Genomic DNA, 24,303 nt, shown 5'->3' with positions numbered 1-24,303 from the left:
AAAACCTTACTCAACACTCTGGGCTCCTCAACTCTATTTACAGTACTCTTAAAACAACCAGCTATTACTTTCTCTTTATACTTATTTGCTCTGTTCAGAATGACATATAATGCGTACATGCGTACATGCATCATGCACGCTCTTTAGTCGGAAGGGAAATATCATTTCTTATAATATATGTGTGTCAATAGCATGTCTTACATTTTAATTTATTTCAAATCAGTTTTATTTTTAGTATGTCATGGCAATATTTTTTTTACCATATTTTGCCCAAAATATGTCTTTTATTGCCCATTATCCAAAGTAAACCCTAAATAAGTAAAACATTTAAATGCACTGAAAATGCACATTTGTATTTTCCTGCTGTTGAAAATGTAGATTTAGGGAAGGTCAAATGCATCAAGAATTTCTGTCCTTGTCTTTACAGTATCGTACAAGTTTGCAACTTATTCCATTCATCAGTTCAAATGAGAGCTTGTCTGCTTTTAGAAGGCATTCCTTTACTGTCCACAATAATATATTTTCAGCTAAATACACAGACTTATGCCTGAATTTGCTGGTGCAGGGGACACGTGCCACAGTAAAATAGTGTACAAGGCAGGACGCCCCCTGACCCCTGTGTGCCCTGCCTCAGGGACTCTTTCTCCCCAGCACCTGCTCCTCCTTCAGGATGAAGCAAAAGGGTCATCCTGCTCCGTGACCTCCGTGTTCATCACACCTCCAGGAGGTCAGTGAGCTCTGACCACAGCTCACACTGGCCAACTGTAGCACAGCCCCCATGGGCTTTATACACAGTTACACTGTAAAAAAATACACTCTGGGAAATCTGGGATATTTTAAAACCAGAATAAAAAAACAGCTACTACTTCCCAGACAATAATGACTTGTTAGAACAGATATGATTGCAATATATTCCATCTTCTCTCTATGGAGTTTTTTCACAATACTGGAAGAATATGGAACTCAGAATTCAAGGAAAATTCTAATTTTAGAATTCTTGATGCTAATGTAGATACATTTTTTTATATGGCCATGAATGCAGAATCTCTTCTTTTACGATGCTGTTAGCCATTTTGACAATCCACCCTCATGGTTTACATTTTTTTTTGTACATATAGAATAATGTGCAGGAATTAACAATCACTGAAACGTTGCAGATGGCAAATTGAGTCGGGTTCTGATGAAGAGGGGTAGCAAAGGGGGTCGTCAGCCAGCTGATTGTGCTCACCAAATTACTCCAATTTAGCAGCTAAAGTCTCCCGTGGTGAGGACTTCATCCAGCCGCAGCGTACATGCCTTCTATACCATTAAGGCCATTTGCATACAGATGCTAACTCAGCTGCCACACTCACTTTGAAAGGGGAAGGCGGGCCTTTACGTCCATGGTAACAAGACCACAGGACTATAGGACTTGCTGAGTGGCCTGCAATCTCAGGCATGCCGCGGAGTGCCATGGTGATTAGGTGACAATCACTGGGAAGACTCAGGTGGCATCAAAATGGCATGTGGTGTCTTGTTGAGGGGTAAAGTACAAAATAAAATGAAATAAAGCTGTAATTTTTTTTTCTTCCCAGACAAGGAGCGCAGAGTGGTGAGACACGGTCGAGAGTTTTCCTCAGCTTAGGATGTGAACACTTAATTAGCAGAGTGGCCAGGGTGGGGGGGGGGGGGTCAGGGGGAGGCCCATTGCACGAGGGCAGGTGGGTGAAAGGCAGAAGAAGCTAGACTGTCTTAATGGGAGGAGAACAAGAAAAGACAAGGGGCGTCGCAAAATGAATGAAAAGACTTTGTCCCTTTCGTCTTTCAAGACTTTTGTCTTATTCACCCAGGAACACAAGAAAAAAACTTTTTTTTCTGCAGACATCTGCTCCAAAGTCAGAAAATAAATGTTACAGCAACATCAAATTTCATATTTTGTTGTTTTACAAGTCGGCTGTAGGATCTGCTGCTCAGAAACTGAATGAGAATTGCTGGTGTCTTCCTCTTGTAAATTGCTTTGGATTAAAGCATCAGCCAAGTAAAGTAAAGTAAAGTTTCACTGTCTGGACGCATCATTCATTAACATGAAACAGAAAACAATGTGATTAAAAATCACTTATCATTTTTTTGGCTGAATATAATTTACAATGAAATGGCATGTATGTAGGATGCGTCTTTCTAATACATGAAATGCAGCAGATTTATTCCAACACTAGTAGTTTTCCTGCCAACTTTTCCCTCCCCCCACACCCCTTTCACACATTAATCTTAAAAAAGAGCACAGTGCACACTGCACTGGCCTGATATCACACTCGAGGGTGACAGCTGTGCCAAAGAGCACGTTTTCACACACACACACGCTCGCACACACAAAGCTCATTATAAGAACCTTAAGCCCCGCCCCAAAGTGTGGGCAGTCTTTGTTATTGTAATGAAGGCTGTGTGCCAGAACTGGAGGGGGGAATTTGATATACAGTGTCCCCCGCCCACCCCCGCCCCGTCCCGCTGCCATGATGTGCTGCTGAGTGCTGAGATTTCTGACTCGATCTGTTATACTTGTCATTAAAATAAACTCCTGTCATACATTATAATCTTTTGTTTGAATATAAGAAATGCATGTGAGCTTATAGCTCTACATTTGACAATTCCATGTCTGAAAGTATATTCAAACAAAAATACAAAAAATTATACGTGTGTGTGTGTGTGTGTATGACAGTGAACCTCAATTAAAAAAAAAAGCAGAAAATGTTCATGGTCTGTGGGTGATATTCACCGTCACAGTTTCTGTCCTAAAATACATGTAAACTGGTCATTAGAACTCTTGGTTTAGAATAAAATTGGAGGCTGGACTGATTTACATTTCTAACAGCTTCTTCGTTTGCTTTGTCGATACTCACAGCATAAATACATAAAGCGATCAGTCACTAAAGCCTACAGTTTTGGCACACTTTCCCTAGGCCCAGGGCCCAAATCACCAAGGATGCCTCAATAATCACACCCCCCCCCCCCCCCCCCCCCCCCCCCCCCATCGGCCCACCGCCCCACCGAATCTCCTCCTGCCATGGTAACATGGTGTGGGGAGGGTGGGGGCAGGGGGGGTGCTTCTCACCATCATTAACAACACAACCATCTGTCATCGGGATCTCAGACCCAACTTCACTACTGATGGAGCAGCACAGCATTAACCTGCACATATGCCTCTCTTTACCACACCAGGCAGAGCTTCCAGAAAAGCAGGGCCACTCAGACAGAGAGAGACATCAAATGACCCTGTCAGTAATACAAGACTTATTGATTTCCTCATTGATTAGGAAACCGACTATGATCAGCTCATGGCAGTAGCTACTTTTGGCCATAAAAAACCCCAAAAACTTAGCATTAAGTTTATTAAAACAGTGTAATAATTTGTCTTGTAAAGCAGATCCACGAATCCCTTTTCCAGGAAATTTCACACTTCATTAATACAAAGTCACCATTAGTTTGCATATTTCATAATATTACAGTACAGTATTTTATTTAAAAAAACAATAATCTATATTTGTTCACCGACTTTAAATGTTATTTTTTTTAGATTATTACCTCAAACCACCCCCAACATCCCTTCTCTTTGCACCCAATTATTAAAAACAGCATACAAAAAAGTAGTCTGAATGGTCTAGATCTCGTGATAAAGTTGTCTCTGCGCGAGCAGCTGATGGGAATTTTGATGAAAGAAAACAGGAATTCGTTGGATTCGCCATATGACTTGCAGGGGACAGCACTAACCTTTTGTTTTCTTTTTCAATGGGCATTGTTTTGGGGCGCTGCGCTGTGATTGGCTAGTGTCGCAGACAGTCACTCCCTAGCGCTCCTCCGATTGGCCAGAGCCCCTCGGGGGCCAGAGGAAGTCCCCGCCTCCAGCAAGTTTGTTGCCAGTAACTTTCCCTCGGAGCGAAACAAAGTTTCCTGAGTTTGGACGCGGTGTGACGGGGAAGCGAAACACCGCAAAGATGAAGCTGTGCAAGACTTTCTTAGGTCTGTACTTTTACTTATTTTTTTTAAAGAACTTAGTTATGTGGTTTTACGCCGCGTCATTTCGAGAGACGTCATTTCGAGTTTTGATTTAGCCTGTGAACCGAATTGGCCGAATTAAAACGGACATGTCACCGTAATATGTCATTTTAGTTAAAACCTCGAGTTAGAAAATGGATTCTGGTATATATATATATATATATATGTATATTTATTTTTTGTGATTTCTTTATTTGCGTAAAAATGCGTCGTTGATGTAAATTCCGTGCCTGGAAATGTAAAGACGCCGCAGAGCCACCGGCGTGTCCACAATGAAGCTGTTGTGCCGCCGGAGAAGCTGCGCTCTTTGTGCGCCCGAAACTCCCAAAACTCCAGACAGTTTTCAGACAAAGGCAACTTTTGTTCCCCCGGGGATATGTGTTTCAAACTCCGTGGGGACAAAGTTAGGCCACGGGCGTATTATAAGTGTGTGTGTGTGTGTGTGAGAGAGAGAGAGAGCGAGAGAGAGAGAGGGAGGAGGGAGGCAGGGGGGGGGTGGGTGGGATTGTCAGATTGATCCATCTGTCTTTTGGGGCCGATTCCGGCCTCTCCCGCGTTCAGCTGGCTGCTCCCTATGTAATATTTATGCCGCCGCACTACCGGGGCTGCCCATCTGCACCGAGCCGCCCAGCTGGCGACCGCACGAGTTGAGAAGTCGAGGCGCATTAAATATGCAAGGACTTGGAGTTGTGAAAAATGCTTTTCACAAAGAGAAAGAAAAAAACGACATTTGACAGATATTATAACAAGCATTTTATTCAGACATCCTAAAATTCAAAATTGATGACTAGCATATTTCTGATTTCTAAAACTTAAATGAACAAACTTACCATTGTTTATGGCATTGTCACAACTTTATTAACTTTATTTAATATCAATATATGTTTTGTAATTAGTGATAGCGTTGCTTTTACATTAACATATTATTGAAACAAGATTCAAGATTGGTTTATTGTCAGTAAAACAGTATACACAGTACACCGTGTATTGAAATAATGTTTCACACAGACCCCACCTCCCCCCCTCCACCCCATAGTGCAATCATAAAAGAAAGAATATATATATATATGCAAGGACTTGGATATATATATATATATATATATATATATATATATATATATATATATATATATATATATATATATATATATATATATATATATATATATATATATATATATATATATATGCATATACACACTAAACTAAACTATACTAACTAAAACTACTGTACAGGTTATCTCTATAGGAGATAAGTAAAACTTTTATGTACAATGAACAGGACATAACTGGACAACATCATGCAGGATGCTTGTAAGTGGATATGTTGAACAGGACGCACAAGTCCAGACGAACATGTGCAAAACGAGCAGAATTAACAGCGAATTAAACCCCTTTAAACTGGCGACATCTGACGTTCATTACCCTCCTCCGAGTCCCTGACGTTACTGCACCTCGCTGTTAATTCGCGTATAATACGAACTCGGCGGCTTCTGTCCGAGGTGCTGAAGGCGGCGCGCTGTCTCCGGTGCTGAAACGAACTCTCGCGATGAGTGCGGCGCGGCTGAAAGTCGACGGTCCGACAGCAGGAGGTAGCCGGACATGCCCGCGTTCTGCTGTTCGGGGGCGAAACGCGTTGCCTTGACGGATAAACGTGTGAGTTGGCTCAACATTCGCTGCTTGCGCGCTGGACGTGGGGGGACGGCGTCCGACGAGGTTTTACTATGATGACGTCACGCCTCCAGGCAGAGGAGGGGCGAACAATGGCCCCGTGAGCGCTAGCCCGCGTAGGTAACTTGCTCCGCCGAACCGGGCGATGCTGCTCGGCGCTCTGGTCGCTTCCGAGCCCGGGCCGAACTGCGCCGACACCGCGGACGCCTCGCGTCGCCGCCGCGGCTGAGAGCTTCGCGTTTCCTGCGGCCGGAGTAAAAGACGCAGGAGGGGACGGCGACGTAACGCCAGCCGAGACCCAGAGGCCGCGCTGCCCTGCGCCGCTCCGCCACGGCCGGTATTTACGCTGTACGTTGTTCCGATCAAGCTGCGCAAGGTTTACGCTTCACTCGGGTATTATTATAATATCGTTATTATTATGATTATTCCATATTAAGCAGCGGCCATCGCTGTAGGTGTCTTTTATTGTTGTTGTTGGTTGACGGCCGCTGGGTCGTAATCGGCATTAAAGATGTCACATCTCATCTCTCCTACACGCTCGTATTTCATTGTTCACGCCGAGCGACGTTCCGAGCAGGTCCCGTTTAGCGGAGCGCATCTCAGTGCTGTTTTTATTTTTATTCCTGTTTTATTGTGCGGGGGCTCGATCTTGCGTCGGTTCGACGAGCGGCGTTGCAAAAAGTTCCAAGAGCGGCCCGCCTTGCGAGGACGTCGTTTATTTACTGACGATAAAGCCACGACAGTGACAGTGACAGGGGGCAAACCCCCACGCAGCACGTTCGCCGGCTCTTTCCCTAATCCCGCACCTCACAGCGGAATTGTGGCAGCAGTGTGTGAATCTTCATCCTTTGACTTTTATTGCCGATTTTGTCGAATCGACGTGTGTAACGTGTGTGTTTGTGTTGTGCTGAAGCAGGGTTCAGTATGGCGCTGCGTCGTCCTTTAGCCGTGCGTTCGGTATTGTGCGTCATTTTCACCGGGAGAGAAGTAATAAATAATAAAAAAGACGCGCAGCGCCATGAAATGCCCGCCGATGCCGTACGTTACCTCGTTCGTAAATCACCTTTCTATTTCGATCTGTGGCCTGGTGGCCTTTAATTCGCGCTTTAGTGGCCTTCCAGCACCGTCCGGCAGGCATTTCATAAACCGCGCAGAATAATCGTTTCGTCCTTTATGCTGGTGGCGCGAGTGGGAATATTTCGGGGCGTACGGCCACGATCCGCGCTTGCGTCGCGTGGAACGGAAGGCGCAGGCCGTTTTGTAATCGGAGATCGCCGGCAGAACATCCAGTCCCCGGAGAAGCGCCGGGGAAGAAGTCGTAAAAAAAGGAAAAAGAAAACGCCCGTGTGGCGGAGAGAGAGAGGGAGGGAGAGAGAGAAGGGGGAGAGAGAGAGAGAGAGAGAGAGAGAGCGGTCCCCCCGTTCCGGGCTTTCTCCTGACGAAGGAGGGCGCATGGCCGGCGTGGAACAAAAGAACGCTCCAGCCCAGCCCTCACCTCCAAAAACCCTTACAATAAATGCACGAGTAATACAGCAAACATCGATAAGATGCCGGTTAAAGGTTCGGATTTTAAGACATGATACTGCTGTGGGTTTTTTAAAGCTTAGTAGAAAAAAAAGTAAAAAAAAAAAAAAACAGCAACAACTTCTCACATTTACACTAACAAAGAGTACCATGTTGCGTTTTGATCTGTTTTGCGCTAAAACTCGCGAAAGTTTGTTGTCACTTCCGTGTTGATGGCTACGCGTAACGGGAACGTGGGGACGTGACGCCACGTCGGGAGCCCCAGGTGCCCGCGGAGGCGCAATCACTGCGTGCGTAATGAGCGTCGCCGCAGCGCAGCTGGGTCACGCACGGTCCCCTTTATTCGGCTCCGTAATTGACAGACGGCTGGGGGTCGGGTATCTCAGGTATTCATTCTCTGGCACCTTGTGGCCTCGGGTCCGGGGGTCCCACGGGTGCTTTCCTGTGCCTCACCTTGAGTAACGTTACATGGGCCCTGACACCTTTCAGTCACCCGACACCCATGAACGTCACTTACATCCTTCATCCAAGAGTTTGTGCACTGGGTGAAAAAAAATCTTCATGTGCAATTTGAACATGTTTAGGTGTGTATGTCATGACCAAGTTGGAGAACTGGAACATGAATAATGAATATATGAGTAAATGATGCCTTTATCAGATATATGAATAAGTGAAAGGCACGAATGCACGTAAACGAAAACCTCTTCCTCCCCGACAGAAAATGAGTTCAGAGGCCAACTGCTGAGCCAGAGGTGGACCAGAGGGGACCGAGGTAGCACTTGTGACAGCAGTAGAAGCAGGAGACTAAAAGTGAGCGACTGTGTATGGTTTGTGGCGCAATGCTGTGCATCTCAGTGGCTTCATCCCTCTCATTCTCTGTTTCTTCTTTATCCCTTTTGTGGTCAGACTATTAAATAGGACCTGTCTGTCTCTCATGCTAATTTGAATACTTTAAATGTTAAACCACGGTGATGATATTATAACTCAGACATCACCTTCAGTGGCGCACCTTCAACAGATTGCCACTCTGTGTTTCAGATGAGTGAAGACGGGTGCGAGAAGCGGACAAGGACGCGGTCAAAAGGCATCAGAGGTGAGTCTCCTGAGCAGAACGCAGGCTGTTTGTTGGTCCGCGGTTCGATTTTTAACCTTCTTCACCCCTGTTTGTGCAGTACCCTTGGAGCTCGTGGGACAGGAGCTGAGGTGAGAGCTTTATGTATTTCTTTTAGATTTCACATCAACCAGAATATAAGCGGTCAAATGTCACAATGGACAGATCTGGGCTTGGCAGGAGCTTGTGCTGATGTCTGCCGAGTTGGAAGCTGACCTTGTTTTAGTACCATTTTGTGCTGTGGTGTTTTTGGGGAACAGAAAGAGCTCACTTGTATAATTCTGTGCAGTTGTCCCACGCCTGGATGCAATGGACAGGGTCATGTCAGTGGAAAGTATGCACGACACAGAAGGTAAATGAAAAGTTAATCGTGTTCTGTGAGTATATCCGTGTCTGTATTCACAGTTGATAGCCAGCCGTCCCACTCACCTGTCTTACGTCCTGTCTGTCTGGCAGCGTCCTGAGCTGCCCATTGGCCAAAAAACGGAAACTCCAGGAGGCAGAAGCAGAGGAAAATCAGCCTGCTCCAAAGAGGAAGACCAACCCCCTGAAACTGGCAATGGATGATGGCTTTAATGGAGAAAGTGACACAAGCAGCGAGGCGGAGACTAAGGAGGAAGGGGCGGAGTCGGACGAGGATGCAGCAGACAAAGAGGTGGAGACGTCAGAAAACCAAAACACATCAGAGTCAGTGCAGGGTGAGTTCTATATAAAAATATGATAAAACAATTCCATAATTTACATAACACTGCATGATATTACATTTTATTTCCTCTCTGACTGTACAGAAGATTGTGCAGAAGTTGGGTGTAAAGAAGAAGAGGCTGTAGCCTCACCCAGCTCCGCCCCTGAAAATGAACCTCTAAAAGAACCAGGGGAAACTGTGACCACACCCCTCCAGCCCGTTACCATGGAGACAGACAGTGACGCCGCCTTGCAGGTGGCTGAGGAAATACAGACGCTTGATGAAGAGGAAGATGATTATGTTGAGGAGATGACAGATGAAGATAGGATGACACAACAGCTAAAGAGCGTCCAGCAGCAAGACATGGTGGAGCCTGAGGACGAGGAGGACGATGAAGAAGAGGAGGATGATGATGAAGAGCAGAGCCAATGCTCAGGCCAGAAAAACAACTCAGACCATCAGTACTTCAGTGGGGACTATCACAGACTTCCACCCAAAGACACAGAGAAGCAGCACAGAAGCGATGAGGAAGAGGAAGATGAAGAGGAAGAACAAGTCACAGGGACTGTCACACCCCCACCACACTTGCCCACCAACAGCCCAACTCAGGAACCTCAGGCACAGCTAGTGACACCAGACATCAGGACGATGATGGAGGAGGAAGAAGATGAAGATGAAGAAGAGGAGGAAGAGGACGATGAAGAAGCCGAGGAGCAAGACCACTCGTCCAACAAAGCCTCACCCACAGTCGTCATCGAACTACACTCTGAAGAGGAAGACGACGAAGAGTATGAGGAAGAAGATGATGGCGAGGAAGAGGAGGATGAGGAAGCAGACAGCGTGTCTCACAGGTCAGAGGTGACGGACGAGTCTGAAACATATGACATGACACGTGGCAATCTGGGCCTCTTGGAACAGGCCATCGCTCTAAAGGCAGAAGAGGGGAACCAGAGAACCGAGGACAGTTGCTCCCCAGAGCCAATGTCCTACCACAGCCCAGACGAGCGATCCAGCAAGGCTGGGGACACGCCCACCCGCAGGGCGTACAGCGGTAAAGGTGAGGCGTGGCCCACGATGCACAAACTACATTGTCCCTGGTCACTGTCCCTGACTGGTGTGTCTGGTGGTAGCATGGTGTCCTAGTAGAGTGACATCTACTGCGCACGCTTGAAACGTTGCTGGAAGAATTTGGATAAAAGTTAAACTTATACAAACAACTGGAATGGATGCAGCGAATCTGTTCATATTATAAATGCTTCCTTGTATTTAAAGTTTGAAAAAGCAGCATAATGTTGATTTAATTTTTTTTAAAGATGGGTGGCCCGCAGTGTATGTTTCAATTAAAGTGTTTCTTTGTTTGTGCAACATAGAGGGTTCCAGGTCTGAAAAAAAGGAAGTGAAGTGCCCAACTCCAGGGTGTGATGGAACAGGTCATGTGACTGGCCTTTACCCCCACCACCGCAGCCTGTCTGGTTGTCCACACAAGGACAGGATCCCTCCTGAAAGTAAGGAAAAACCAGGAGCCTTCTCCCTTTAAACTATTATTTCCCTTAGGTGTAATTTACCCAGAGCGACTTACAAACAGTAGTTCCAGAGACAGTTCCCATGTAGACACTCAGGGTTGAGAGTCTTGCTCAGGGACCAAGTGGTAGTAAGTGGGGTTTGAACCTGTGAATTTCTGGTTCATGGTTCTCTGACCGCAAGCCAGCACCACGCCACCAAACTCTTAACTCATAACCTCAGTTTCAATTAGTGCACAATACAGTTAGTTAAATTAGTATGTAATTAGTATGTAGTATGTGTTAATTATTTCTACATATGCACATGCAGTTGATTTACATATATGTTTATTGTCTTTTGTCACTACACTGCTGTGTGAGAAGCTTTGCTGGGACAATAAAAGTGATTTGATATGATTTGGCTGAGTGTGTTAACCACTAGGTTAGTACCACGCTCTTACCATGTTGTTTACCTGGTCCTGCAGCTGTGGTGGAACAAAAGCAAAAAGATGTGACCCTTTTCTCTACTTCTACTCTTTCTCTCTCTGTCTCTCGTATCTCACACAAAGCCTTTTGTCTTCTTCAGTCTTGGCCATGCACGAGAATGTGCTGAAGTGTCCAACACCAGGCTGCACTGGCCAGGGTCATGTGAACAGCAACCGCAACACCCATCGGAGGTACAGCATAACAGTCTGGCCAAAAACTCACTTAAACGCCCTTAACGCCCTCAGCAGCACTGGGATAAATACGCACAGTCCATGTGTGATGTGTTAATCACCAAAAGCAATAGCTGCATTACACGCTATTAACATTGTTCTAGTAATCATTCTGCTGCTTCAGTGTGAACTTAATCATGTACATTTTAATTTCCCATTTCCTGATCTTAAATGTGCACATTCTCTCCAGTCTGTCCGGCTGTCCCATAGCAGCTGCAGGGAAGCTGTCTAAAGGCCACGAGAAGCAGCCTCTCTCCCAGCCTGTCCTGAGCGAGCAGCCCAGTGTTGGAGGGCACTCAGACAGGGTGCTGAGGTGAGGCTCCGTGCTCTTCACATGTTTGCTCACGTGTTCATGTGTCCGTCACAAATTGATCCCTGCCAACATGGAGAGAAATGGTTCGTCTGGACTCGCCCGGCCTGTTCCAATACCGATTTGCTCAGTGAAATGAGCATAGAGGTTGTCCACTATCTGTAACGCTGCTTTCACGTTCGAGTAGGAGCCGCTCCTCCAATCGCTGCCTTTTCTGCATGTAATTCTGTCCCCTACTCATTAAAACTCATCTGTTCAAGCTATTTCTAACTCTCATCAGTCAAACAAGGCCAGGGAAACAGGACCACTTGCAATAAAAAAAAAAAAAACACAAAAGAAATCTAACCCAGTTTCCTATGACCTGATTTTTATCTTTGGTTTTTCTCTCGCCCCCCCCAACCCCTCTAGGCCCATGTGTTTTGTGAAGCAGCTGGAGATCCCCCAGTACGGCAGCTACCGGCCCAGTGTGGTGCCCGCCACGCCCCGTGCCAACCTGGCCAAGGAGCTAGAGAAATACTCCAAGGTGTCTTTCGACTATGCAAGCTTCGATGTCCAGGTGTTTGGAAAGCGCATGCTCGCCCCTAAAATGCCCACCAGCGAAGAATCACCAAAAGCCTTCAAAAGTAAGGGCCCCATCAACTCTACCAAGTCAGACAGCAGCATTTTAGCCATCTGAATTTAGATCGTTTACATATCAGTTCTTCATCTGTAATACAGTATCCTGTCTCAAACAGCCAAAACGTTCCCTACAGCTCCATCCCCCAGCCACAGCCAGTCGGGAGGCTACGCCAAAAGCAGCTCCTCATCCACCTCCAGCAGCTACGACTACTCCCATGACGCTGAGGCTGCACACATGGCTGCCACCGCCATCCTTAACCTGTCAACACGTTGCTGGGAGAGGCCTGAAAACTTGAGCACCAAGCAGCAGGACCAGGTCAGCCAGGAACCCGCGCACTTCATCACATCTCCCGTATTATCCAAAACAGATCCACTGGCTCCCAGTCGAGCATCAGATTCAAACTACTGATGCTCTGAAGGTGCAGGGAGGACACTCATCTAGACTCCTTCTCGGACCCTAGGGGCCCTATTTCCCCTAGAGGTCAGAACAGCACAGTGGTAGTGATAGTAGCCTAGTGGGTAACACACTTGCCTATGAACCAGTGATTTGAACCAGAAGACCCAGGTTCAAATCCCATTTACTACCATTGTGTCCCTGAGCAAGACACTTAACCCTAAATTGCTCCAGGGGGGGACTGTCCCTGTAACTACTGATTGTAAGTCGCTCTGGATAAGGGCGTCTAATAAATGCTGTAAATGTAAATGTAAATGTAAATGCACAGTCACTGAGTATTTCCGAACGGCATCATAGGTCATAGAATGATATAGTGGGGGTCCTAGTGAACCAGAACTGATTACTTTCACTGATGGTAACGTGAAAGCACGTTGTTAGTCGCTCTGGACAAGGGCTTCTGCAAATTGCTGTAAAATGTGAGAGTAAGTGTGACTTCTATTTTTAGCTCACACAAAACCAAGTAGTTTAAGAGTAATTTCTCAACCAATACACAGAATTTACTGGTAACTCAGACTTAAAACCTTCAATGTAGGACATGGATATTGAGGTGGACGAGAACGGCACACTTGACCTCAGCATGAAGAAGCCCAAGAGAGAGGGGGTGCGCTCACCGGACCCCTCTTCCTCATCCTCGTCGTCCTCACAGCAGATGAGTGGCGTTATATCGCCTCACTCTGGCCACACCCACAAGCAGGAGGAGTGGGAAGGACCTATTGACTACACCAAAACCACTCGTCAGAAGGAGGAGGAGGAGGAGGAGGAAGAGGAGCCAGAGGAGGTCAGTACTGCTTATGTTTCTCATTGTTATGTTATTGTTCAGCACTGATTTAAAAGTGATTGTAGAGTTGGGGAGAATTTTGGCACTGGAAGTGGAGGTCGAATGTCACTTGGTTATTCAAACTGTGGCATTTGAGTCATTAAATTAAAATGATAACATATGCGATCCAATGAGCCCACACTCACTTTCACTCACATTTTGCCTTCAGGTGGATTACACGACACATTCATACGCCTCTTCAGACTGTGAGGAAGATGACAGCACTCAGGAAAACCTGGAAGACAGGAAGTACCCTGGTGAAGTCACAACATCCAGCTACAAGGTCAAGTTCCAGTCAAAAGACAGCAAGAAGGATCTCCTGCTGTAAGTGAAACGTGAAAGACTCAACAGTGGTCTCAGGCAACAGACCAGCTACCCTACAAATCCTAAAACCTATGGGTTGATATTCTGCTGGCCTATGGCTTATTTGTCAGTTCACCTCATTGTGGACAGACAGACAGATTCAATCGTGGAGTCAATCACTAATCATCGTTTTACTCTCTCTCCAGCTGTCCCACGCCAGGCTGTGATGGCAGTGGTCACATAACAGGGAACTACGCATCACATCGCAGGTAAGACACAACAGAACAGACGCTAATGCTAGTAGTTTACGATAACATCACGAAACACTGATCAATAAGCTTCTCACTGCTTTTAATTAGAATCTCTTGATCTATGTACATCTGGCGAATGATTAATAATGATTTCATGTGTGGGGGCAGTGGTGGCCTAGCTGGTAAGGAAGCAGACTTGTAACCGGAAGGGTTAAATGCACATTCCGTTGTGTATGCCATGTGCTGTGCTGGAGCGTTTCACAATGGCACTTCACCTTCAAATTTCATGCTGTCATGTCTTGATTCTGATACATTCTGGGAAATGTTGTCCTTATCTGCACATCTAATGCAACTAGGGGATTGTTTCTCTTTTAACATGAGACAGTCCAGTGTGTCTTCTCTTTCAACTGTCCTTGCAGAAAGTCTGACCTCTTACACCTTGCATTAAGAATTTTCCTTTATTTCTTTCTTCCTTTTTGTTCCATTTTCTCTCTTTTTCTTCCTCTTTTTCTTCAGTCTCTCTGGTTGCCCTCTTGCTGACAAGTCCCTGAGGACCCTCATGGCTGCCCATACTGCTGAACTTAAGTATGTTTACACTCTTAAGGCTCCTCCCACTTTACTATGCTTTACTGCACCCTGCTACATGCTACCCTTCTGTACTGTGCGGTTCACTGGAACAACTTCGCAGAAGTTAGATATTTATATAGTAATATAAATCAGCCATTATGGATTTTTAAAGTGTGTTCATCTGAGGTTTCAGTTGTAAAAAAAGGCCGGATTTTATTTAAATCTTTACTTTCCAGGTGCCCTACTCCTGGGTGCGATGGCTCAGGACACATTACAGGAAATTATGCCTCCCATAGGAGGTAAATAACACCCCACACCCACTGCTAACAAGCTCCACAATACCACTAGCATTTAAACCTCTCTACACAGAAAACTGTTCTGAAATGTAAGTCAGAGCTGGAACATTTCTATTTTACAGTTTATCCGGATGCCCTCGTGCCAAGAAAGGACTAGTGAAAACAACACCCACTAAAGACGACAAGGATGACTCAGAGCTTCTCAGGTAAGGCCTACAAGCACCCTGATTCAGCACAACACGTCGATACTTATGTTAGCCTCCTTTGTGCTAACTGGCGTGCAACGGTCATGTTTAATCCATGACAAAATTGCAATCAAATTAAAAAGAATGATTAAATATTTCAATTAACAGCATGACCGGCTTTTATTAAGTATATACATTTTACATTTACAGCATTTATCAGACGCCCTTATCCAGAGCGACTTACAATCAGTAGTTACAGGGACAGTCCCCCCCTGGAGCAACTTAGGGTTAAGTGTCTTGCTCAGGGACACAATGGTAGTAAGTGGGATTTGAACCTGGGTCTTCTGGCTCATAGGCGAGTGTGTTATCCACTAGGCTACTACCACCCCATTCAGTACGCCCTCCTTCTGTATATATAGTAATATTCACTGTAACAAGGACAACATCTCTGTAAACAGTGGATTATTTCATTGACTTTTGTACTTTCTAGATGCCCAGTGCCAGGCTGTGACAGTCTGGGCCACATCAGTGGAAAATATGCCACCCACCGCAGTGCCTACGGGTGCCCATTGGCAGCGCGGCGACAGAAGGAGGGCGTACTGAATGGTACCCCATTCTCCTGGAAGGCCTTTAAGACAGAGGGACCCACCTGCCCCACGCCTGGATGCGACGGTTCTGGGCATGCCAACGGCAGCTTCCTGACACATCGCAGGTGATAAAGATTTTCCGCCCCTCTGAGCTAGAAAGTTCACCCGAAGTCACTTGAGCCTGACAAATCCCAACCTCGAATTCCAAGATGGAATCCATAGACTTTAGCAGTTGTGAGTGCAAACAGTAGTGAAAGCAATACTAATAAACTGTTTATTAGCAGTACTATGTACAATGTACAATCCAAATTGTGACTTTCCAGCTGGAATGCTTTCAGCTCAGTATGGCGTCATTCAGAGATTCGAGTTCCAACTTCTGAGGCAAATGGAACGAAGGACGACATAATCTCCCAAACTCATCTCTCTATTTTTACACTTGCAGTTTATCCGGCTGTCCAAGAGCATCAGCCAATAAGAAGAAAACCAGGCTTCCAGGGGATGAGTACTTCAGCAAAAAGTTCAGAGCCAGTGATGGTACGACTAAATAATAAGAGCGATACGATGCATGAATATTAATGACCATTTTAACAGTGAAAACAAATATATACGAATACTCGGTGATATGACATTAATAGGAATGTGTAAGTTCGCAGGACTTGTTTTTGGAATCGTAATTTGTCCCCCTTTATTTCACCTTTCCAGTCCTGGATAATGATGAAGAAATACAGCAGCTGAACAAAGAAATCAATGAGCTGAATGAATCAAACTCTGAAATGGAGGCTGATATGGCAAACCTACACACACAGGTCAGAGGTCACATTATGTTTAGTGTAAAGCCTGCTGGGCACCATGAAATTCCATTAGTTTGCAGCAACATTAACTCGTAAAAACATTAGACAAAAAGCAACCAGACAGTTAAACCACCCTAACATTTGTCATTTGCAGATTTCGTCTATGGAGAAGAACCTGAAGAATATGGAGGAGGAGAACAAACTGATTGAGGAGAGGAACGAGGCTCTGTTCATGGAGCTGTCTGGGCTCAGCCAGGCTCTCATTCGCAGCCTGGCCAACATCCGTGTTCCACATGTGGTAAGTTGCTACACACTGCTACTACACGACTGCTTACTAAGGGTCTAACAAGTGAATTGTTTCATTTATGTTCATATGTTGATACACTTTTCAACAAAGACCTTTTCTTTGTCTTTAGTCATTGTTCTATTCGGATGACTGAAAATCATTATCATTCATATGAACAAAAAAAACAAAAAAACAATAGTGCAGCACTAACTATGCATTGGCCATGAGATTATAGTATGCTCCTTTTTATCTCCCTTCTAGCAGGAGCCAATCACAGAGCAGAACTTTGACACCTATGTTGACACCCTGACTCACATGTTCACCAACAAGGAATGCTATCAAAACCCAGAGAACCGGGCCCTGCTGGAGTCTATCAACCAGGCTGTGAAGGGCATTGAAGTCTGAACTGAGCAAGAGACAGCATAAAAGAGACGCCGAGAGCCGCAAAGGAACAAACAGAAGCAGGAACAACACAAATACACTGTGCAAAAAAAAAAAAAAAAAAAGAACCACAAGAGAAGCAACCGCAAACTGGCATTCAGGTTTCATATGTAAGTGGCACTTCTTCCCAGGCTGTGTTGCAAGGCCCAGATGATTATTTTTAACTAAGAAAGGACCAAAATTCAATCATGCTGCTTTTTACTTGGACACAACCAAAATCTTCTCCTTCTCATTTTTTGGGGATTTTTCGGGGAGGGGGTGGTTAGGTCAACCAATCCTCACATGCCTTGCTTCCTTTTCTTAGTGCATGGAGGCTGTCAGGAACAATGAACAATGAGTGTGTGTGTGTGTGTGTGTGTGTGTGCGTAAGTGAAAAATGTCCCTTTCTAAAGTGCTATAAAACCTAGAAATCAGCTCTTCTCGTGGCCCTTTCATGTATCATGTATGATGATATTGTTGTCCCCTAGTTGTTGTAAATGTATTACAATGCCATCTAGTAATATTAATAGTATTTATCAGCATAGATGTTGCACTTCCATCAATAGTTTGTAGTTATTATTATTATTATCATTATATTATTATTTAATAGTATTTTATTTAAACCTTTGATCAAAACATTTAATAATATTTATCATGCTGTGTTTCATATTTATATTCATTCATGTCTATTTATTAATTGTATTTTTCTGTTATTGAACAAAATGCTACATATGCTGTTTTAAAAACCATCAATAAGAGAGAATTTGTCCTCTGTCCTGGTGTTTCAAAAAGAGGCAATATTTTAAAGAGTCAACAGTAAATTGTTTTATATATCTTCCTATTTATTTTAAAGAGTGGGATTTTTAATCTCTTTTTAAGTGCAAATATTTTGTAACTGACAACTTTTGATATTCTTTTTTTAAGATTTTCTTTATTTAATTAATGAGTTTTGTTTTCCATAAAAGTATTTTCACACCTCCATGGTGAAGTGGGATGAGCAAATATTATGTATTATTTATTTATTTATTTATTTAATATTTAAGAGGGGAAAATGGAAATGCTGTTGCATATTTATTTTGTACATGTCTCTGTGTTAGTGATTGCTGCATATACATAGTCTTTGCCCATTTGTTGATAATGAAATAAAAGGGGAATTCTATTGCCTATGAAATTTGTAGTCTTTTTTTGCGTGTTCTCTGGATGATACGGTTTATGTGACATTGCAAACGTTTTACTAGAAATTTGGCTACATTGTCACCTTTAAAAAGGAGTGAAACAACAAAACATAATTGACTAATTGATAACGTTGACTAGAGAATACATCTCTGCTGTAGCTCAGCCTACGTTCCACTGGCCTTATGACAACTGGGCACAATATTCTGTGCTAGAACTCAAAGGACAGGTACCATAAGCTTAACCGTATTTAAACCCTCAGAAATAGGTGCAGTGGTGGCCTAGCGGTTAAGGAAGCGGCCCCGTAATCAGAAAGTTGCCGGTTCGAATGCCAAGGTGCCACTGAGGTGCCACTGAGCAAAGCACCGTCCCCACACACCGGGCGCCTGTCATGGCCACTGTTCACTCAGGGTGATGGGTTAAATGCAGATGACAATTTTCACTGTGTGCACCGTGTGCTGTGCTGCCATGTATCACATGTGACAATCACTTCAGTTTCACATCAAAAGCTGACATTATTGTTCGACTGTGCACTCCTTGACTGTCTGACCTGCAGTGTCAACAATCATCATTTTTTTCCCCAATGACTGACTGCCACCTGCTGGCGAACGGAGGCAACAGCCCTCCTAACACGAGAACTCAGGCAGATCTTTCATTCACGTTAAGACGAACGACGGCCGGGAGCCCTTTCGTCGAGCCCGTTGTGTAAAAAAAAAAAAAGGAATTAAAAAAAAAAAAAAAAAAAGCAAGCTGTGCTGAATCGGGAAGAGGGTGGCACCCCGACCAGAAGGGCCACCTCGCCTCCTGTGTTTGGGTCCGTGACGTCAGCGCGTCAGCTGGCCAGTGTTTACATCCAGCATCGAGCGACAATGGCGAGAAACGGAGAGGAACGCGCTGCGAGCGCGTAGGCGTACTTCTCCCTCCCCTGTTCGCCGCAGGTAAAAAAAAACAATAAAAAAAACAAAAAAAAAAACAAGCCGCTGTAATAAAAACGCGTTGAGACCGCAGCGACAGCTGGCCAGGAACAGGCGTCTGTCGCACCTGGCTTGGCGACGAGTTTCTTTGTTTGCCGCGAAGGGCGTGATTTACTCGTGTTTTTAATTCTAGCTGGATTTGGGAACAGTCGGATTATCTGTAGACAGTAAGGTAAGAGGATTATTGCCACCATGTCCCACTTTAGTCGACGATTCGCGAGGATACTGGATGGCCGCGGTTACCTCACGCCTTTGGGGTTTTTTTTCCCACCATACTTCACGGCGCAGGTTGCACTTGTGTCCGACATTATTTCTGCTGTTCTGCGATGTGGCGAAAAGGCGAAGTTTGAACGCGCAGTGGCGCAGCTGCATTTTGACTCCGCGCTCATTGGTGGGAAATGTCGCCCCGCGTCTCTGGGGAAGTTTGTGCGGAGCGGCGCCACAGCGCCCCCGTTCGGCCGCCCGCAGCAGCGCCTCCATTTTGCAGCGGCCTGCAACTTCTGAGTAGGCCCTTAAACGTGTAATCGAGATGAAGGAGGCATGTTACTGTCAAATTCCAGTTTCTAACACCTTTTAGGCCCTTCTTGAATCTTCTGAACATCTATTTGTTTGTTTGATGCGAGTAAACTGTGGGAAACAGATACAGATATTTTACAGATATATCTGTCTATCCATCTCGTCAGTTTCGTCATCATGGGTGGAGCCGTGAGTGCTGGTGAGGACAACGATGAGTTAATTGACAACCTGAAGGAGGCGCAGTACATTCGCACTGACCTGGTGGAGCAGGCCTTCAGGGCCATCGACCGGGCCGATTACTACCTGGAGGAGTTTCGAGACAGCGCCTACAAGGACCTGGCCTGGAGGCATGGCAACATCCACCTCTCGGCCCCCTGCATTTACTCCGAGGTGATGGAGGCGCTGGAACTGCAGCCTGGTCTGTCTTTCCTGAACCTTGGCAGTGGGACTGGGTATCTCAGCACAATGGTGGGGCTCATACTAGGTGAGTTCTACCTACATTATTACAACCATATCATCATGGTCTAAAATTAGTGTTTTGCTATTTCCAGACCAATACAGAATTATGTAATAATTTGAGGTAGTATATTTTTGGATCAGACCCATTTTGTTACTGTATATGTAAGTGTGCCCATATACCTGCTCTGTTTCAGGTCCCTTTGGAGTGAATCATGGTGTGGAACTGCATGCCGATGTTATTGAATATGCTTATCAAAAACTCGACTTCTTTATTAAGACCAGTGATAGCTTTGACAGGTAGGCAATTTTTTTAGTAAATTGTATTATGTCATATTTGTAGACCTACCAGAATGTTTTGAGTCCACAACCTGAAGTCTTTATTATAAGGCCATCAAGACACAAGAGGTGAATTAAGGTCAGGCTGCAGCGAAACAACGTTCTGGCAGGCTGCAATGCAAACTTCCCTACAGGGAAAATAGGAACAGTTTTCCAAACCAAACCCCAGAGACAGGACTGAGATGCACCAGGGTAGCACAATGATTCCTTCCATTAGACACATGCCTGATGGAACGTGATTGGAATGTTTTGGGAGGGAGCTGTGAAGTAGGTCAGCTAGACGTCTCATAGACATCAACACCTGTAGAGTGGTGATACATTTACATGTGCTCAGTGAGTGAGCTGTTCTGACCTCAAGGGGACGTTCATTCCACCACTGAGGGGTCAACACAGAGAAGAGTCTAGATGAATGTCTTCCTTTAACCTTTAGCGGTGGAGGGACCAGGTGAGCAGTACTGGAGGCAGTTGAATTGATCCCCAATTCAGTGCCACCTCTCAGCCCATTTCGTGTTGTGTTCCAGCTACCTGCATTCTAATTTAGCCTTGAATAACCCATGAATAACTTGGTGTCTATGATGTTTGAAATGGTTATTGAGGTGGGTTTTTTGTGCACATATGTGGACTAGGAGGAGACCCTCAGCGATACACAATGTGGAGGGCCACCAGTAACATCAGGAACATTGTCCATTTTTGCAATTTAAAGAATTTGTGCGTCAGTAGCTGCTAATGTGCTTTCAGGTTCGAGTTCTGCGAGCCCTCCTTCGTGGCTGGAAACTGTCTTGAAATCGCCCCACAGAGCCAGCAGTATGACAGAGTTTACTGTGGAGCAGGAGTCCAGAGAGAACATGAGGACTACATGAAGAACTTACTCAAAGTGGGTGGGATCCTGGTGCTGCCACTGGAGGAAAAGGTGAAATGTGTGAAATGTTCCATCGTTTTTCAAGACGAAGATTTAGGATTGACACTACGTATATTAAATAAAACTAAAGCAAGTCTAAATATCAAAGTCAAATATGAAAAGGCATTCATTGTTACTTCCAAACCCACAGCTTACTAAGATCACCCGGACAGGGTACAACTCATGGGAAATCAAGAAAATCATTGCAGTGTCTTTTGCTCCTCTGGTCCTTCCCAAGCATAGAGAAAATGGCAAAATCAGAGCTGTGCCTCTGCGTGAGTATCAGTGTAGTGGGTTCATCAAATTTGCATTTAATTAATTAAACTTCATTCGGGAGAAAATAAAACATGACTGTGTTGATTGTCATCTAATCTTAATAATTCTAGGACATTTAGTTATACCATTATATCATATGGTATGAATGCTAAGCAATTCAAAACATTCTGAGTCTGAACTAAATGTTAGTCTCTGCTTGAACACCCAGCTACCATGTTTGAGGTGCGTAGCCTACAAGACTTATCCCGCATCGCCATTCGACAGACCCTGAAGAAGACTTTATCGGGGACGTGGCCGTTGCCTCAGCGAGGGCCTAGACGGAGCAGCACGCGACTCAAACGCAGACAGGAACACCTAGACTCTGCCCTGCTGGTCAACCGCTACGCCTTCATGAGCCGTCTCATCCCGGGGCCCATGGATGACAACAGCAACCAATCAGGGACCGATGAGGAGGAAGACGAGGACTGCCATGGGGTGGGTGAGTGTGAGGTGGGAGAGGTGGAAGATGAGTCCAGGAGGAGAGAGGGTAGTGTGCTGCTCATGGAGGCACCAGCCAATCTGCTGAGGGAGAACATCCTACGGCTGCCTCTACCCGAACCCCTGAAGATGTACCTGCTCTACTACAGAGAGAAGTAGGGATCCCGTTCAAGCCTTTCCAGAAGACCCCATCGGTCCTTGCTTTCTTTAGCATACAGTAATGTTTTTTTCCTAACATGCATTGTTTTCTGTCTTCGTGATCGGGATTGAAAAGACATTGTGTGGCTTCTCCTCCAGGCAAGGTGACTTTCATGGTCTGTACATAATCTGTTGGCTTGGATGTAGTAGGAATTCCCTCTTATTCTAACGTGCATTCCCCTCTTTAAATCAGAGTGCTACATACAGCTTTTACAGACTGGAGGACAGGGACCTCAGCATCCAGCTGTAGCATGGGCTACAGAGGACTGACAATGCCTGGGATTATCTGCAGTTGAAAATGCTGCACTTCGATGTATGCGTTTTTTAATTTATTTTATTTTACCAGACATCCGGAGTTTTTTTTTGTTTCTTTCCTTGGATAGATATGTTTAGTGCTGGTGAAAGAATCGCGCATTCCAGAACGGTTTGATCTCCAGTCTCGCTTTAACTAACAATTTTGGTTCCTTTCAATATGGAAGTGCTGAAACAGGCCCTTCATCCCAGACCATTTTTACAAAATTACAAATCTGGTCTGATATCTGAATTGGAATGCATTAGTTTGTGCTCACCTCTCCACTTGCCATGTTTGGATGACATAGCTATTACTAACAATTTTTATTCCAATTCAAAATGTATTTGTAAGCACAGGACTGCCCTATGAAGATGGCTAATACAGCTTTATATGCTACTATATGTACATTTAACAGTAGAACCATTGTACAGCTGACGACTTGTCAACTTCCTGGATATACACCAAACTGACCAATCCACAGAGATGGTGCCTAAACAAGATTTATGTTCTATAACTGGACGTTTCCTTGGACAGTGACTGACACTGGAGTTAAATGACAAGAATTGTGTCCTCTGGCTGGTGCAAAAGATATTTTGATGTTGTACTAAAAGCTATCTAGTCAGCAGGGGATTTGTGTTCTACTTGGCAACAAATAGTTTGTCTTGGTTGCATTTTTTAAATGGTAGGCTTTGTAGGGTGCTTAATGCAGTTGTACTGATCTACGTGGCAGGTGGTGGAAGTATGGTACCATCTGAAGACCATCACATGTGTTCTGTTTAATGTAATTTCCTTACCTATTAGCATCAGATAACATGTAACACCTTTTTTCCATTTTGGAAAGTTTGATAATGTCTGTAGATAGAAATGCTTGTGCACTCAAATGCTGAAATGATTCAGTATTAAGTTATGATTTGGGCACAATACCACCCAGCTTTTCCTGGATGTATAAGCATTGTGTACGTGATAAATCCACACACAAACATATTGGACAAAGAGATACTGTTGACCTAAAAATACCCACAGCGAAGTACATTTGTGCCAAATGTAGCCAGCAGTGGAATAATGTCACACTGTGACATGATATTAGGTTGTGCAGAAGACACTTTGCCTTTTAATGCAAGTATGTACTGGGGAATAACAGTTGTATCCTCCGCTGCTGTTCATGTTCAAGTTTGATGTGAAAAATGAACAATTAAATTGCTCACATGAAAGGTCTCCCACGGTGTATTAAACTATTCAGAGTGCCTGAAAAGCAGTTTTGCATAAATAGGACGTCCAGGTAATTATAACCTTCAAGTGCTCTGCTAATATGGAGTTACAAAACCTTTAAAAAAAACAAAAAAAAAAAAAACTTCAGTGGCCTCTTGCACCTTGAGGGTTCCGGTGTGGCTATGTACTGTTACACCAACTCCTAATACATTTGTTAAAGTCAAAATGTTCTGCACTGCATCATCAAGAAGCACTTCTGACTTCTTTTCATTCCTTACATTTGGCCTTTAAGGAGGTATACAGCAGGTATGAAGTGAACTTTTCTCGTCCGCTCAGTGCCAGCTTTATTTGATAGAATACTGTGCTTAACTGCCA

At 44.7% G+C, this 24,303-nt stretch overlaps 2 protein-coding genes across 12 annotated transcripts; both read left to right on the top strand.

Annotated features, from left to right (window-relative positions):
* Window positions 1-3,887: 3,887 nt before the first annotated feature.
* Window positions 3,888-18,291, top strand: myt1a (myelin transcription factor 1a). 9 transcript variants are annotated; one of them, XM_028993428.1, is made up of 23 exons: window positions 3,888-3,993; window positions 7,943-8,034; window positions 8,263-8,317; window positions 8,397-8,427; window positions 8,625-8,687; window positions 8,792-9,033; window positions 9,124-10,077; window positions 10,391-10,525; window positions 11,106-11,196; window positions 11,426-11,548; window positions 11,954-12,168; window positions 12,280-12,479; window positions 13,150-13,395; window positions 13,604-13,758; window positions 13,944-14,006; window positions 14,505-14,573; window positions 14,792-14,854; window positions 14,974-15,057; window positions 15,527-15,748; window positions 16,066-16,157; window positions 16,326-16,429; window positions 16,569-16,712; window positions 16,965-18,291. In XM_028993428.1, the coding sequence occupies exons 1-23, from the start codon at window positions 3,969-3,971 to the stop codon at window positions 17,103-17,105; spliced, it is 3,609 nt and encodes a 1,202-aa protein (XP_028849261.1). In that variant the 5' UTR covers window positions 3,888-3,968; the 3' UTR covers window positions 17,106-18,291. The 9 variants fall into 9 exon arrangements, with proteins under 9 accessions (XP_028849261.1, XP_028849262.1, XP_028849260.1 ...); XM_028993429.1 differs by having other exon boundaries at window positions 3,890-3,993; window positions 12,298-12,479; window positions 16,962-18,291; XM_028993427.1 differs by having other exon boundaries at window positions 3,891-3,993; window positions 16,962-18,291.
* An 816-nt stretch (window positions 18,292-19,107) lies between these two features.
* pcmtd2a (protein-L-isoaspartate (D-aspartate) O-methyltransferase domain containing 2a) lies at window positions 19,108-23,934 on the top strand. Of its 3 annotated transcripts, XR_003751033.1 has the most exons (7): window positions 19,108-19,231; window positions 19,951-20,267; window positions 20,437-20,539; window positions 21,317-21,488; window positions 21,628-21,751; window positions 21,961-22,531; window positions 22,621-23,934. XR_003751033.1 is itself a non-coding variant. In XM_028993726.1 (6 exons), the coding sequence occupies exons 2-6, from the start codon at window positions 19,961-19,963 to the stop codon at window positions 22,386-22,388; spliced, it is 1,134 nt and encodes a 377-aa protein (XP_028849559.1). In that variant the 5' UTR covers window positions 19,108-19,231; window positions 19,951-19,960; the 3' UTR covers window positions 22,389-23,934. The 3 variants fall into 3 exon arrangements, 2 of the variants coding, with proteins under 2 accessions (XP_028849559.1, XP_028849561.1); XM_028993726.1 differs by having other exon boundaries at window positions 21,961-23,934; XM_028993728.1 differs by lacking the exon at window positions 19,108-19,231 and adding an exon at window positions 19,261-19,439 and having other exon boundaries at window positions 21,961-23,934.
* Window positions 23,935-24,303: the final 369 nt, after the last annotated feature.

This window comes from Denticeps clupeoides, chromosome 10 (genome assembly GCF_900700375.1).
Source record: "Denticeps clupeoides chromosome 10, fDenClu1.1, whole genome shotgun sequence".
Lineage (NCBI taxonomy): Eukaryota > Metazoa > Chordata > Actinopteri > Clupeiformes > Denticipitidae > Denticeps > Denticeps clupeoides.
Note: the sequence above shows the minus strand (reverse complement) of the source record. Positions and strands in the feature narration are given on the sequence as shown.

Excerpts from the sequence above, each read along its gene's own strand:
- myt1a (XM_028993427.1), top strand. The coding sequence starts at position 3,969 with ATGAAGCTGTGCAAGACTTTCTTAG. Across the intron at positions 3,994-7,942 it reads GCTGTGCAAGACTTTCTTAG|AAAATGAGTTCAGAGGCCAA; the intron begins GTCTGTACTTTT and ends CCTCCCCGACAG. Across the intron at positions 10,078-10,390 it reads CAGGGCGTACAGCGGTAAAG|AGGGTTCCAGGTCTGAAAAA; the intron begins GTGAGGCGTGGC and ends TGTGCAACATAG.
- pcmtd2a (XM_028993726.1), top strand. The coding sequence starts at position 19,961 with ATGGGTGGAGCCGTGAGTGCTGGTGAGGACAACGATGAGTTAATTGAC. Across the intron at positions 20,268-20,436 it reads AATGGTGGGGCTCATACTAG|GTCCCTTTGGAGTGAATCAT; the intron begins GTGAGTTCTACC and ends GCTCTGTTTCAG. Across the intron at positions 20,540-21,316 it reads ACCAGTGATAGCTTTGACAG|GTTCGAGTTCTGCGAGCCCT; the intron begins GTAGGCAATTTT and ends ATGTGCTTTCAG.